At 52.3% G+C, this 16311-nt stretch overlaps 1 protein-coding gene across 3 annotated transcripts in view; it reads left to right on the plus strand.

Annotated features, from left to right (window-relative positions):
* Nucleotides 1-3279, plus strand: part of RPS6KA4 (ribosomal protein S6 kinase A4) — a 19283-nt gene extending 16004 nt beyond the window's left edge. For 2 of the 3 annotated variants that reach the window (XM_006149843.3, XM_014588342.2), the window contains exons 13-17: nt 163-336; nt 412-606; nt 920-1079; nt 1246-1409; nt 1679-3279. In XM_006149843.3, coding sequence (XP_006149905.1) covers nt 163-336; nt 412-606; nt 920-1079; nt 1246-1409; nt 1679-1855 — 870 coding nt within the window. In that variant the 3' untranslated portion in view covers nt 1856-3279. Of the gene's footprint in view, nt 1-162; nt 337-411; nt 607-919; nt 1080-1245; nt 1410-1678 lie in introns of those variants that run through there. The other variant, XM_027772399.1, reaches the window with a different exon arrangement.
* The last annotated feature ends 13032 nt before the right edge of the window (nt 3280-16311 follow it).

Below are 16311 nucleotides of genomic sequence, written 5' to 3' on the forward strand. Positions count from 1 at the left end.
ATCGGAAAGGGTGGGATTTATGGGGGCAGGAGTTTTAGGCAACCACAGGCTTGGGGTCCTGGAAGGCAGTCCTAGAACCAGAGGACCTAAGGCGGGGCTTGGCTGATGGGTGGGGTCGGCTAGAGTCGCGCTGGTAGTGACAGTGGCCGGCTTTCCCCATAGCTGCACACGTACCTGGTCCTGGAGCTGCTGCGGGGCGGGGAGCTGCTGGAGCATATCCGCAAGAAGCGGCACTTCAGTGAGTCGGAGGCGAGTCAGATCCTGCGCAGCCTGGTTTCCGCCGTGAGCTTTATGCACGAGGAGGCAGGCGTGGTGCACCGCGACCTCAAGCCAGAGGTGGGCGTGTGGCCTTGGTGGGCAGGGCTGGGGCACGGGGGCCTGCCTGTGACCACTGCCCTGCCGCTCTGGCAGAATATCCTGTACGCCGACGACGCACCTGGGGCTCCGGTGAAGATCATCGACTTCGGGTTCGCGCGGCTGCGGCCGCAGAGTCCGGCGGAGCCCATGCAGACCCCTTGTTTCACGCTGCAGTACGCTGCGCCCGAGCTGCTGGCGCAGCAGGGCTACGACGAGTCCTGCGACCTCTGGAGCCTGGGCGTCATTCTGGTATGAGAGCAGTCCCCGAGGAGGGTTCAGGGTCGTCCGAGCCTGGGAAGTGGCTGAGGCAGGGGACAGGGATCGCCCTGGTAGGAGTGGCCGAGGTTTCATCCGAGGCTGGGATCAGGGTTCGTCCCACTACAAAGGCAGGATCGCCCTGGTGCTGGGGTCGGGGTGTCCGTGTGTTAAGGGCTAAGAAGTCAGGGTTCATCATGCGGGTCTCAGGTGTTGCCCTAGTGGAGAGGGTGAACGGTTCTGTGGGTGGGCTGAGGGGCAGCCCCATAGCCTGGGCCGGTCTCACTTTTCCCCCCACCCCCACTAGTACATGATGCTGTCGGGGCAGGTCCCCTTCCAGGGGGCCTCAGGTCAGGGCGGGCAGAGCCAGGCGGCCGAGATCATGTGCAAGATCCGCGAGGGGCGCTTCTCCCTTGACGGGGAGGCCTGGCAGGGCGTGTCCGAGGAAGCCAAGGAGCTGGTCCGAGGTGCGGAGTTGGAGGTCACAGATCGTGGTCGGGGAGGGGGAACTCTGTGGTTGCACTGGGGGCAGGGATGGTTACTGGGGCAGTGTCCTGGTTGGGGGATGGGTAAGGGAAGACCGCGGGGTTGTTAGGCTCGCCCCTTCTCACTACTTCCCTGCTCCGCCCCCAGGGCTCCTGACTGTGGACCCCACCAAGCGGCTGAAGCTGGAGGGGCTGCGGGGCAGCTCGTGGCTGCAGGATGGCAGCGCGCGCTCCTCGCCCCCGCTCCGGACGCCTGATGTGCTGGAGTCCTCCGGACCCGCAGTGCGCTCTGGGCTCAATGCCACCTTCATGGTAAGAGGCGGGGCCTCTGGGATGCCAGGGCGGAAGGAGCCTGGAGAGTGGGTGTCGGGGAGGCGGCATGGTCGGCGTGATCGGACCCAGAAAGGTTAGGTGAGCCGAGTCTGCCTGACTTGTCTGGAAGCTGGAGGCCCAAGAGAATTTTTGGCCTTGATTTAGTGGGATGGGGGGAGGGCCCAGGACGGGGGGTCAAAACTAGGATCTGGAAGTTGGGGCCTGGGTCAGGAGGCTGGAGAAACAACCCATTTTCTCTTTTTTGCCAGGCCTTCAACCGAGGCAAACGCGAGGGCTTCTTCCTAAAGAGTGTGGAAAACGCGCCCCTGGCCAAGCGTAGGAAGCAAAAGCTGAGAAGTGCTGCCACCTCCTGTCGTGGCTCCCCGGCGGCGGCTGCTGCGAAGGGGGCCTCCCGCCGAGCCAACGGCCCCCTGCCCCCCTCCTAGCTCCTGCCACTGTGACACCCCTCTTTCCACGGAGGCTGTGACCTGGGATCCTGGCTCACTGCCCCAGGCTTCTGCGGTGGCTCCGCCTTGATCCCCAGGGACTGTTCTTCCGCCTCCTCCCCCCATCCTAGCCCCTGCCCAGCACAGAGCAGAAGTATTTTTATAAGCAGAGAATTTTTTTTATGTCTTACCAGATAGAGTTAGAAATGCAGGGAAGGAGGGGGCCTGCTGGGGAGTAGGGTGTGGGGGACCCTCTCCTAAGACCCTGCCTCATCTGGGCAGAAGGCTCCTCCCAGGGGGTTGCTCCAACAGGAAGGGGCTCCTCCCCACTTCTAAGCACTGAGTTGCCACGTGGGATCCCTTGGCTGTTCTCCCTTGAGGCCTGGCTCCTGGGGGGAGGGAGTGCCCCTCAAGCTGTCACTTTATGGACTGTCTGTGCAATTGTGTCCACCAAAGACCTGTGTTGGGGAGGTTGAGGGAGGGACCCTAAGGGATCCTCTGAAGTATTTCTGCCTCACTTTATGTCACCTGCTTCTCCCCTACTGGGGCTAAGGAATGAGGTAGGTGACTCCCTAAAAGGGGAGGCCCCCTTTCACTCACCCCCTTCCCTTTGGCACAGCCGCTCCTGGCTGGGAGTGGGGCCTTAGGGGTCTAGGCTGGGCGTCCACCGTCACTGCCTCAGCCTGCTCAGGCTGTGCCTTTGAATTTAAAAATAAAAGTCCACCCGGTGCTGCGTGTGGCATCTGTGTGTGCAGTGTTGGGGCCTGGGCATGTCTCTGGTGGAGGGACAGAAAGACTGCTAGCCAATTGGATCTCAGACCTTAGATGGGAGGGACAGGCAGACCCTTCTAGAATAAGTTACTTTTTTTTTTTTTTTGGCCAGCGGGTGTGTGAGCTTGGTTATGCCACAGTCCCTTCGGGGCTTTATGCCCAGTGTGATTTTCAGACGGCTGGGGCTGTTATTTGTAGCCGTGTGGTATCCGACTCTGTTAGCCAGGAGACTGTGAGGTCGGCCCAGAAGGTACCCTGTCCTTGGTGTTTGACATGAGCGGAAGGGCTAACTTCCACCGGGGGTGTGTATCTGGCCAGATCTGCCACCCATTATGTGGGGTTTGCTGAGTTGTAAATGACAGAATACTCAACCTAAGCTTGCTTAAGTATGACAGGAGTTTTTAGGCCTTTTAATTAAAAAAAAAAATTATTCATGATAAAGTCCAAGCACATGACAGAGAGAAGGGGATGAGCACCCTTTACATAAGTGGTCCCCAATCTTTTGGGTGCTAGGGACCAGTTTCATGGAAGATAGTTTCCCCACCGTGGAGGTGGGGTGGGTATGGATTTGGGATGATTCAAGCTTATTACACTTACCGTACACTTTATTTCTGTTATTATTATATTGGAATATATAATGAAATAATTATATGACGCACCGTAATGTGTTCTGGGAGCTCTGCACTTGTTTTCCCTCAGCTAGACGGTCCCATCTGGGGCTCCTGTGAGAATCTGATGTCACTGCTGAGCCAACAGAAGGTGGAGCTCAGGCGTGATACAGCCATGGGGAGCTTGGCTCGCACAGCTCCTGCTGTGTGGCTCAGTCTCCAATAGGCCACTGACTGATCTGGTCTGTGGTCTAGGGATTGGGGGGGGACCCCTGCCTCACCAGGTCTGGTCATACCATGATCTCATTCCTCCTGCCCTCTGGCCTGTTGGATCCTGGGAATTACTGCTTGTGCCCGGGGTGTTTGCAGGCTGACTGGCCAGGACTCGAACTGCAGCTGCCATGTGGGATCAGGCTTCTCTTGAGCAGCACGTTGCCGTTGTGCCACCAGTTGGCCCTTTGGCAGGCTCCTGTGACTATGTAGTAGCTTCAGGCAAGGTCTGATCAGGACTCGAACTCATGATTAGGAAGACTAGCTTCCCACTTTCAGCTTTTTATTCTGTTTTCTTGGTGGTATTCCAGTCAGGAGGACTCTCCTTATGGGCCCAAGTTGGGTGGCAGGTGCTTGAGAGGCTACAGGTGGAAATCTGATGACAAGAGTCTTTGTTGAGGGGTCAGCATTTGGTATGGTGGTTAAGGCACTGTACTCCCCCATGACTGACTGCAGTTAGAGTGCTGGACCTGATGGCTTGGGGATCATGCTGGGTGCTTGTGTGTGTGTGTGTGTGTGTGTGTGTGTGTGTGCCCCAAATCCCAGGAGGATAATGGAGGGATTGCAGTGTGGCCATCCCCCACTGGGTAGTGATTTCTCACCTTCCCTCTGCCTCTGTCTCTTTCTCTCTCTTCAATGAGTGCACACGCCCTATGGCAAAAAATCTTTAAAAAAAAGTTTTTGTTCAGCGTTCCCCAGGGAAGTCCTGAGATGACCTCTGATTGACTCCACTTAGGTCACATGGCCACCCTGAACCAATCACTGTGACCAAAGATGCAATTTGCTGATTGACTTAGCTCTGGATTTTGGACTCTCCCTTGGCAAGTTCATTTGGTGGAGAGTAGAAGAGGTGGGGCCTAGGAGGCCAGCTGGACCTGGCGTGTCAATGGGGGAGAGTGAGGGGAGCAGCCCTTGATCATCGTGGCTCTCCCTGTCTGATCGCTGCTGGGTGGTGGCCCTGGGCAGCTGTGACCTGAGCATCTTTGCTGGCACCCCAAGGCATGGCCTTCTGTCCATGTAGTGAGGCTGTCCTGACAGCCCCTACCCCGGAGCCTGCTCGGACATTCCATGCTGCTTCTTTCTATGGCTTCCCCATGGAACCATCTCATGACTTCTTCCCCTCCTGTCCGGGGGCCTGCCTCCTACAGAGGTACCTGAGGCCTGGAGATCTGAGCCCGGGGTCCAGAAGAGCTGAAGTGGACAGGGGCTGCTGGCTTGGTGGGCAGGTGGGGCCCCATGAGAAGGGATCAGGGCAGTTGGGTGGATGGGGTGCCCAAGGAGGACAAAGCCCCCAGGAGGCATGGATAGGGGAAAGCACCCCTACTTCTGACCTCTGTGTTACAGGGTGGCTTGAGTAAGTTACCTGCCGGCCTAAGGCTTCCTCCTTTGTCAGAAGGAGAAGCTAGAGAATGAACAGAGGTAAGAGTGTGATTCGGTCACCAAGCATTTATTGAGATTCCTGAGCTCTCCCAAGGAGAGGGGACATATCTGAGCACTCTATCTGGAAATCTCACGTAAGGATCTGGAAATGTCCCATTTATCATATGCTCACAAGCACCGAGCGCTGCCATTTACAAGTCATTGCTAATTTGATGGGTAAAAAATGGTCTCTCGTCTTCAATTGCTTCACCTCTCACCCCATGTAACGCACAGTCATCTCGTGAGACAGTATCCCTAGCTTTGTTTCATGGATGAAAGAATGGGGACCCAGAGCAAGGAGCCTACTGGGGTGGAAAGTATAGGGGGTAGGGGCATGAACCAGCCTCACTGTGACCTCTGTGTCACAGTGTGGTAGCTGCTGTTTGACTCTGGGCCAGCTGCTTCTCTAGCATGTTCGCTACAGCTCTAAGCAAGAGTATTCCACAGCCGTGCGCATACTGCACACTGGTCTGTGCGCACACTACCTGTAGGGGCCAGGTAAGTTTCACCTTTTTTTATTTACTTGGAGAGGTTTTTTGCTATAGAGTGCGTGCGCTCGCCAGAAAGACAGAGAGAGACAGACAGAAAGCGAGAAATCATCCCCCAGGGGGTATGGCCACGCCACAATTCCTTCTCCATTCTCCTCTTGGGATCTTGGGCATGCACACACACTCACCCAGCGTGAGTTTAAGCCACCGAGTCCGGGACTCGAACCACGGTTGACTACCTGGGAGTCCAGCGACATAGGTATTATGCCAATTGCTGGTCCCAAGGACCAGATATGTTTTAAAATGAGGAAATCCATAGGAAAATCTGCATGTTTGGCTTAAAAATTTTTAAAATAAAGTTTATTTATGCACTTCTTCAGAGAGAGAAAGGCGCACGGCCAGCAGGGTCCCCACGCCACAATCCACTCCAAGTCTTAACCGGCCTGGATCACAGGCACGCAGGTCTGCCCAGTGTGTGCAGCAGGCCAGTCTGGGCCTGGATGTTTGGTTTATAGAGACATTGAAAGGTTGTAGCCCTGGGGCGGTCTTCCTGCACGGTCTAAGCAGATGGAGCAGAATTGTACTGCCACCATAGACGGGTCTCTGCTTTCCAGTTTGCCACAGTCCCCTCCACGCCCCACTGCTCACACTGGCTCTGTGTGCCTCATTTATTTCCCGGACCTCTCTAGGTGTTTGAGTCTGTGACTCTGATAAAAGCAATCTACTTCCAGGGACCAACAGTTAATGTAATGGCTATGTCGCTGGATTCCCATGTAGTTGACCGTGGTTCCAGTTCTAGACCCGGTGACTTAAAACTCACGCAGGGCGCGTGTGCATGTGAGCCCAAGGTCCTGAGAGGAGAATGGAGGAGAAGGGATTGCGGCGTGACCATCCCCCTTGGGGGGGGATTTCTCACTTTCTGTCTCTCTGTCTCTCTCTGTCTGTCTGGCAAGCGCATGCGCCCTGTGGCAAAAACCTCTCAAAAAAAAAAAAAACCTACTTCTATATTCACTGCCGACAACAACAGGATTTTTGAAATAGTAAAGACACTCCTTAAATCTCTTTTAAATGAATTATATCGGTTTATTTATTTATTTTGCCAGAGGGCGTGTGTGCTTGCTGCGAGTTGGGTGAGGCAATGAGAAAACACTCTTCATGGGGCATGTCATGCACAATCCTTTCCCCTGCATCTCCCTTTCTTTTGGAATCTTGGACATGCCCATGAGCCCAGTGTGCTTTTCCGGCTGCAATGTCCAGGACTTGAACCTCCCAGTGGGCCATGTGGGCTCCAGGTGCCCCAACCACCGTGCCACCAGCTGGTCCCACTTAAACCTTTATTTCATTTGTTTCAAAATTTAAATTTAGTTTCTATTTGTGAGAAGGCAGTACATTTACATGTTTCAAAATTTGAAGGATACCAACAGGTACAGAGAGAAATCTCCTTCCACCTGCTCTGATCCTCAGCCGCCCACATCCTGTTGTCAGAGGCAGCCAATGGCACTAGTTTCCGTGTCATCTTCCAGGCATAATTCATGTATAATAACACTAGCCCAGGCTAGTATGTGTAGTATATACATGTAGTATATTACACGTAGTAGATATGTAGTATATTATATGTAGTATAGATGTAGTATATTATGTGTAGTATACTATATGTAGTATATTATATGTAGTATAGATGTAGTATATTATGTGTAGTATATTACATGTAGTATATTAGATGTAGTATAGATGTAGTATATTATGTGTAGTATACTATATGTAGTATATTATATGTAGTATAGATGTAGTATATTATGTGTTGTATATTATATGTAGTATAGATGTAGTATATTATGTGTAGTATATGTAGCATATTATATACATGTAGTATATGTAGTATAGATGTAGTATATTATGAGTAGTATATTATATGTAGTATATTATATGTAGCATATTATATGTAGTATAGATGTAGTATATTATGTGTAGTATATTATATGTAGCATATTATATATATGTAGTATATTATATGTAGTATAGATGTAGCATATTATGAGTAGTATGTTATATGTAGCATATTATATGTAGCATATTATATGTAGTATAGATGTAGTATATTATGTGTAGTATATTAAGCATATTATATACATGTAGTATATGTAGTATAGATGTAGTATACTATGTGTAGTATATTATATGTAGCATATTATATGTAGCATATTATATGCAGTATAGATGTAGTATACTATGTGTAGTATATTATATGTAGCATATTATATATATGTAGTACATTATATAGACAGGGTCTCTGCTTTCCAGCTTGCCACAGTCCCCTCCATTATATGTAGTATATATCTGCATACATAATACTATACAGATATAATAATCTGAATATAGGATTGAAAAGTTTACATGAATTGAATGTTAATTTTAGGGGGAAAAAGTCAGAAAATGAGAAAGGGGTAAAAAAAGGAAAAATAATCTGGGGCCTTATTTTCCACAGACGATCTGTTAACATTTTGATGCATTTTCTTTCTTTTTTTTTTTTTGAGAGTTTTTTTTTTTGCTATAGGGAGTGTGCGCTCACTAGAAAGACAGAGAGACAGAGAGCTAGAAAGTGAGAAATCACCCACCAGGGGGATGGCCACGCCACAATCCCTTCTCCATTCTCCTCTCGGGATCTTGGGCATGCACACACATGCGCCCGGCGTGAATTTAAACCACTGGGTTCAGGACTTGAACTACAGTCGACTACGTGGGAGTTCAGCTACATGGCCATTATGCAAACTGCTGGTACCTTCATGCATTTTCTTCTAGATATTTTTGTTAATCCAGATTTTAAAAACTTATTTATTTACTTTTATTTATTATTATTATGATTAGTTTTAAAATTTGCTCTAGGGCATGTGCACTTACCAGAGAGAGACACAGAGAGAGAGAGAAAGAGAGGGAAAGTGAAAAAGCAAGCTGCCAGGTCTGGGACTTGAACTGCGGTTGGCCATGTGAGAGTCCAGTGCTTCAACCACCATCCTACCTGCTGGCCCCTTGATCCAGATTTTTAATGAAAATGACATCAAAATGCAAAGAGGTTATGGAAGCCTGTCTAAAACTCAGATAGGTTGTGAGTATCTTTCTATGTTAATGAGGATATTTTGCAATTTTTGTAGCCACACGATATTCCATTTGTGTGGGTACACCATGATTTATTTAGAGTGTTTCTATTTTCGTCCACTTGGGCAGTTTTCAGTTCCTTGCTATTTTAAACAGTGCTGCAGTGAACATCCTTGTACTGACACTTTGCTCACCTGTCCAAATATTTCCTTAGGATACATTTCCTAGAAGTGGAATTAATGGGCTAAAGGATATGCCGGTGCACGCGGGTTTTACAGGTGTTTGATATATGCCATCAAACTGCCCTTCAGAAAGATGCTATCGTTTTACATGACTAGCAGCAGTTGGGCAACAGCCAAGAAGCCTGTCTCTTTTAAAATGAAATGGCGCGTCTCACCAGCTGAGTGTGTCCTTGCCTGCGTTTTTCTTGGTGGACCTGGAGGTCGTTGGTGCTGCTGGAGCCAGCAGGCTCTTCCCTCCCTGCGCTGGAGTCTGGCTGGGCCTGGATGCCGGTGGGGGCGCTTGGACCCTGAGCAGGGGATGACGGATATAGAGGGGGATCTGATTCCTGCCTCTGCTGGCTGGGCTGGGGCAGAATTTGCATGCGGGGCGGTGAGAGTGACCCTGTGTGGTGCCACTGAGCCTCCAGGAGTCCGGTGTGCAGTGAGGGCAGGCAAGGTCACCAGAGGGGAAACACCCTGGAGCTTCACAGAGCTGTGTGTGGGTTCGATCCTAGGCTCTGCCCCCTCCCGACCATGTGATGGACACCACACAAAGCAGCTTGGGCCTGAGTCTCGCTGCCTCTGCGGTGAAGTGGGGACAGAAACACGCCTGTCTCCGACTGAGGGAGGGTGCTCCGCCGAGCCCCTGGCAAGCTGCCTACACGCTGTGGTTCCTCCACAAGAGGCAGCTTACCAGAAATTATTCAGAGAGCTCGGGAAGATGGGATCAGCTCGGACATGCTAGGGAAGGGACTGTGTCCAGGCAAGACAGAGGGAATGTCTCTTCCTCCCTCCGGGGCACCCCCTTCCCCTCCCGCTCCTGCACTGCACACGGGGCTCTCCTTCCAGTGTCAGCCTGAGCCGGATGTTCTGGACTTCACAGTAAAGTGAGGCCCAGATCCCCCACCTCTCATGGGTGTGAGTCCTCTCTCATGTGCTCTGACCCTGCCCAGTCTCAGCAGCTGTCTGCAGCTCAAGAGTCTGCAGCCACTGGGAGCGGGCTGGGCACAAACTGTGCGTGTGAGTACATGAATGTGCTTGTGAGTGAACACAGATGTGAGTGTGAGCTTGCATGTCAGCATGTGGGGGAGTGTCTGTGAGTGTGGGAAGATGTGGGAGTGAACGTGAAGGTGTCAGAGAGCATGTGAATGCGTTGAAAAATGTGAGTGTGCAGGTATATGTGAGTGTGCATGTGAGGATGTGTGCACGTGTGCATAAGTGTGCAAGTGCGAGTGTGTTGTGTTATGAATGTGTCGTGTGTGCATTTGAGTGTGAGTATGTGTGGGAGTTTGCATTTGCAAGTTTGTGAATGTGAATGAGGGCCAACAAAGCATGCGTGTGTGATTGTGCTGCGTGTGTTTGATTGACTATATGTGAGTGCGAGTGATATGTGTGCGCACATGTATGAGTGTGTTTGTGCCAACCTGAGGGAGACACAGAGTGTTAGGGTGGAAGCTTTGCAGCTGATAACTATTTTTCTTTTCGTTTATTCCTTTCCTCCAGGAGGACCAGGCTCCCGGCTGGGAACTTTATTATAACAGGAGGATGTGGGTTCAGACTCCAGCCGGGACGATTGACTCTTGACCTGGGTGGGGCCAGCCTGGAGACTGCAGAGGGGAGCCTGGGCTAGCAGACAGGCCCAGTAGCCGCTGGTGGGAGTGATGGGGGAGGTGACTCCTAAGGGATGCTGTGCTGCAGGGGGAGCAGTGACAGAAAAAGGGCCAGTATTTTCCAATCCAATCTGCAGGACCCAGGCTTTGCCTGGAAAAGGGAAGGAAAGAAAGGCCATGGGGAGGGAGGTAGTGGGACTGAGGCTGGGGGGACAAGGAGCCTGGAGGTGACACCGAAGTTGACCTGTAACCTCATCTCCAGGCAGACTGGACCTGCAGCTGTGTTTGGGGGTCTCTGGCCGGCTTACAAAAGAGCAATCTGGGACCAGCAGTTGGCGTAATGGCTGTGTTGTTGGACTCCTACGTAGTAGACCATGGTTCGAGTTCTAGACCTGGTGGCTTAAAACTCATGCCGGGCACGTGTGCATGCGTGCGCAAGATCCTGAGAGGAGAAGGGATTGCGGTGTGGCCATCCCTCCTGGGGGATGATTTCTCATTTTCTGTCTCTGTCTCTCTTTGTCTCTCTGGCAAGTGGACCCTATAGCAAAAACCTCTCCCTCTCGCCAGAAAAAGAGCAATCTTGGAGACCAGCAGGTGGCGTGGTGGCTAAGATGCTGGACATTTCCACACGGCTGACCATGGTTCGAGTTCTAGACCTGGTGGCTTGCTTTCTCACTTTCTCTCTCCCTCTCTCTCTCTCTGGTCAAATTAAAATAAATGAATGAATAAATAAAATTAAATAAATCTTAAAAAAAATAAAAGAGCCATCTTTCCTCCCCAGACCCTCACTCCTTAATGGCTGGAGCAAGTACTACCTGATTGAATGGAGGGGGCGGTTGGGAAAGGGGGCAACACATGGAGGAAAGAAACCCAGAGAATGCTCAGGTCCTAGGTGACGCGTGAGCATCACGAGGTGGGAGCAGTCAGCGTCCTCAGCCCTGGAGCGTGCCTCTCTCCTCCAGAGGAAGGATTCCTGGTAGCCCGGCCGGATCGATCTACAGGACCAGGGAGCATGGGGAGCCGCTAGGAGGGGATGAGAGGGAAGAGGCAGCTTTGGGCTTGGTGAGAAGGCAGTTGCTGCAGCTGGGGAGGGAGCTGCCTCAGGGTGGCTGGGGACTGGGGGTCCTCGGAGCTCAGTGACTAGTGGGGCTCCGGAACCCAGGCTGAAGAGACTCGCCCACCTCTACTCAAGGCCCCCGGGGTTACACTGGCATCACCATCGGCCAGTGGGGGACAGGAGAGTGTGTGGGGATATTCGGGAGCGGTGGATGTCACTGCTGGGCATGCCACTAGCCAGACTGCTACCTGCCTCCACCCCACCCCACCTCCGACTGCAGAGGGGGCTGGGAAAGGCTGTTGAGGGAGGTGAGCATGGGCACGGGCAGACCATCCATTCTCCTCACCATCATCACGTTGGGCGGCCATCGTCTGTCTCCTGGACAGTTCCCTCCTAATAGTCTCTCGGCATCTCCTCCCTCTCCCGCATGTGGGTCCTTGGGGGATTACAGCAAGGAGAGCCATGTGGACGTAATCATTTACTTCCTGGAGGGTAAACCCACGGCATTCCATGACTGGGTGCCTGGCCCCTCCTCACCTCTCTGGCCTCATTTCTCAGGCTCTCTGCTCCAGCTACATCTAACCCCCTCTGGCCCCAAACTCTGTGCTCATCCTTTGCACATGCCGTGCCCCTTCTGGGCACACTTTGCCCTCCTCTTGGCCAGACAGGCGCTGAGTCATCCTCTGGTGCTCAGACTGAACCTGCCCCTCCTGGCCTCTTGACCTGCCTTGGAGCCCGCCCTGTTTGTTCCCAGAGAAGCCAGCAGTTCCCATCAAAGCAGCCATTACTATTGTCGGTCTCCCCCTCTGGGCTGTAAGTGCAGGATGGTCCATGCCATTCGTCACTGACCCCTTGGTGCCACATCGTGCCTGGCACATGGTAGGTACTCAGCCAGTGTGTTCAGTGAGCAAATTAATACACCTGTGGATTCAACCATTCCCTAGCAACCCTTCGATTGAATTTATAAAACCCCAGCTAAGCCCTCTACCTGGAGTAAACCAGGGTCATAACGGCTCTCCCCACTTAGGTGAGCAGGCTGACCTGGCCAGGTGAGCAAGGCCTCCACATTAGCTGCCCGGCAGGTCCAGTATTTGTATGGATGCTGCTTATAACAGCAGCTCTGCAATCTCCATGCTGTGTGACCTCCAGCAAGTCACACACCCTCTCTGAGCCTCTGCTTTTTTATCTGTGATATGGGATGGGAGGAGATCACCGACTCTCAGATTCAGTTCTGCAGAGCCCTAGGGCTCTGAGGAGATCTCTCTGGGTAGGGCAAGGGAGAAGCAGGGTGGCTGGATAGTCCCTCTTCCTTTTTTTTTTTTTTACAGTTTTTTTTTTTTTTTTTTTTTGTTCATGGGGCACCCGGCTCGCCGGGCACCACCGAGAGACAGAGAGACAGCAAGAAATCACCCGCCAGGGGGGATGGCCATGCCGCAATCCCTTCTCCTCCATTCTCCTCTTGGGGTCTTGGGCACGCACGCATACGCGCCCAGCATGAGTTTTAAGCCACCGGGTCTGGGGCGTGAACCGTGGTCGACTACATGGGAGTCCAGCGACATAGCCATTACGCTAACTGCTGGTCTCAATAGTTCCTCTTCTTCAACCAGCATGGTTTTGCATTTGTCTTTCGTCCTGGGGTTGAATGTAAGGTTCCATTTGAAAGGAGGCCTCTGCTGCTAAAAGCAATTAGCAAAGCCCCAAGGTAGAAGATGAAGAGGATCTTTTTTTCTTTTCTTTTTTTTTTAAGGGGTTTTTATCTTAGGGCATGTGTATTCCAGAGAGAGGCACAGACAGGGAGAGGGAAAGTGAAAAATTACCTTCTAGGGGGGATGGCCATGCCACAATCCTGTCTCCTCCATCCTCCTCCCAGGATCTTGGGCATGCACGCACACGTGCCTGGTGTGATTTTTTAAAAAGAATTATTTATTTATTATCATTATGTTTCAATTTTGAAGAGAGAGGAGAGAGAGAGAGAGGGAGGAGAGTAAGCCTCCAGGTCCAGGACTCGAGCCACGGTTGACCATGTGGGAGTCCAGCAGCTTTAACCACCACACCATCTGCTGGCCCATGCCTGCTTTTTTTTTTTTTTTTAGAGGTTTTTGCTCTCGGGGCTTTGCGCGGACAGAGAGACAGAGACAGAAAGCAAGAAACCACCCCCAGGGAGGACGGCCACACCGCAATCTCTTCTCTATTCTCCTCTCAGGATCTTGGGCACGCACGCACACATGCTCGGCATGAGTTTAAGCCACTGGGTCTCAGACTTGAACTGCGGTCAACTACATGGGAGTCCAGTGACATAGCCATTATGTCAAATGCTGGTCCTGCCTGCTATGATTTTTAAGCCACCAGGTCTGGGTCTTGAACCACATTCAGCCACGTGGGAGCCCAGTGACGTAACCGCTACACCACCTGCTGGCCCTCATGAAGTGGATCTTGAAGCTCAGCCTTTGGAGTCTCCCTGCTTGAGTGAGAAGCCTGGCTGCACCGTTCTTAGCTGGGTAGCCTTGGGCCTCCCTGTGCCTCGGTAACCGATCTGTGAAATGGGGCCGTCAGTCCTGGCCCCTCGTGGGACCGTGCTAATACGGGGTTGAGCAGTGCGTACCAAGCGTGTGAGATGCCTCCATGAATGCTCGTGATGGTTCAGCGTCAGGGCCAGGAAGGTGGCAGAGGGCAGGAGGTCCCTGGGGGTGGCTGAGGCAGGGAAGTCACTGCCATCCTGGCCAGGCCAGCTCGGGCTGGCTCCTGCAGTGGTGCCTACACGCCTGCATACGGTGGCCCTTCAGCACATTTTCATGGAAAGAAGCCATTTCTTTCAGATTTCTGGAAACCTCCAAGGTAAGGATTTGTCAGCAGGACAGCGAGGACACCAGTTTTACTAAATGCCTCTCCCGCCAGCGGCTTCATTTGACAGCTCCCCTGCTGGGGCTGGCCTGGAAGCTGGCTGTTTTCATCTGTGGATGTGCCCTGGGTAGTTTGAGGGCAGCAGTCACTAGGCCAGGGCCTCTGGGGCCCCTCCTGTCTGCTTCCCTGGACCCCTGACTCACTCTGGCTCCCCCCAGGGCCTGGGATGCTGAAAGCACAGACTGAACTGTCTCCAGGGGAACCAAGTCCCTGGGGAGAGATGTGATCTGGGGATGCCTTTATGGTTTAGAACCATGGGTCTCTCTTTTGTGAGGGGAAGGGGGACTCGTTCCTATGGGGTGTGTGTGCTGGCTGGAAGAGACAGAGAGAGACAGACAGAGAGAGAAAGAGAAACAGAGAAATCACCCCCTAGGGGGATGGCCACGTTGTAATCCCTTCTCCATTCTCTCTCAGGATTCTGGGCATGCACACACATGCACCCAGCTTAAGCTTCAAGCTGCTGGGCCTGAGACTCAAACTGTGGTCGGCCATGTGGGAGTCCAGTGCCTTAACTAACCACTCTGCCATCAGCTGGCCCCGCCAGGGGTCCCTTTAACTTCTGGAACTCCCCTGATGAGGGGGAGGGATAGGAAGGTGGGGGGTGTGGGGAGGTGGTGGGGGCAGGGGCTTGCCGAGAGCCACAGAGCAGCCAGACCAATTCCCCTGATGTCCCCAGCCTCAGCTATCATCCTCATCGAGCGGTATTTTCCGTCATGTGGAATTTTCCATAGGGACACAGATCCAGCTTTATGCTGAGGGCTCTTAGTAACCAGTATTCTTTACCAGAAATCTAGGCCACCTCCACTGTACTGGAAAGCGAGTAATTCACAGAGCAAAGGGTGTCTGCCAGCCCCCAGCCCCACCACCTCTTACCCCGATCTCCGGAGTCTCTGTGCTACTTTTCCTGCCCAGCGGAGGTCAACAGGTGCCACTGACAGATGTCCCTGCAAACCTGTCACAGCAGGTTGCTGGGAGGATGCTGGACACAGAAGGAGGTGGGCGAGCTGCTCTGAACCTGTGAGGCTGGTGAGCAGGGAGGGCGGCATTTCTCCACTGGGTATTGCAGATGCCAGCCGGGCTCTCCAGCTCGGAGCTCTTCAACCCAACTCGATAGGGCCTTCTGCATCCTGCATTTCCCACAGGCTGAGGCTCGGACACTCAGCCCGGAAGGTGCTTCTCCTCTGAGTGCGCCAGGCCCAGCACGTGTCATGGCTGCCTATGCAAAGAGGAGACGTTTTCTGGATATTTCCTCTGGCACCAACAAGGATACTGATGAGGTGGAGCCCGTTTACTGAGTATCGCTGCGTCCCAGGCCCTGTGCCACACAGACACCCGTTCACACGTCATCATCCCCCTGTTGATAGACGTATAATAGTCATTGCTAACAGAGGACCAGCAGGTGGCGTATGGCTAAGGTGCTGAACTCCCACGTGGCCACCTGTGGTTGGAGTCCTGGACCCCATGGCTTGAAAATCACACCAGGCGAATGTGTGTGTGCCCCAAAGCTCAAGAGAATGAAGGAGAGGAGATTGTGGTGTGGCCATCCCCCTGGGGGGTGATTTCTCACTTTCGCTTTCTGTGTCTCTTTCCAGTGAATACACGGGTCCTATGGCAAAGACAAAAAAAAAAAAAAAAAGAAGTAATTGCTGTGGAACCAGCAGGTGGTGTGGTGGTTAAGGCACTGGACTCCCACACGGTCGACTGCAGTTTGAATCCTGGACCTGGTAGCTTGCTTTCTCAATTTCCCTCTCTCTGTCTCTCTGTGGTGAGTGTATGTGCCCAATAGCAAATTGAAAAAAAAAAAAAAAAGGCTGGGCCAAGCACAAGCCATAGAGGATTTCATTTCATGAATAGCTTCTACGTTATTATGAATTACTGTTCCCACTTGATGCATGGCGGAAATGGGGCTCAGAGAGGTCATGTAAATTGTCCAAGATCACACCAAGGCATCAGGCATGGTGGCCCGCGCAGCCTGGCCACTCTCCTACAGACCCAGTTCTTAGCCGCCACTCTGACGT

This window comes from Tupaia chinensis, unplaced genomic scaffold (assembly GCF_000334495.1).
Source record: "Tupaia chinensis unplaced genomic scaffold, TupChi_1.0 Scaffold000273_1, whole genome shotgun sequence".
Classification (NCBI taxonomy): domain Eukaryota; kingdom Metazoa; phylum Chordata; class Mammalia; order Scandentia; family Tupaiidae; genus Tupaia; species Tupaia belangeri.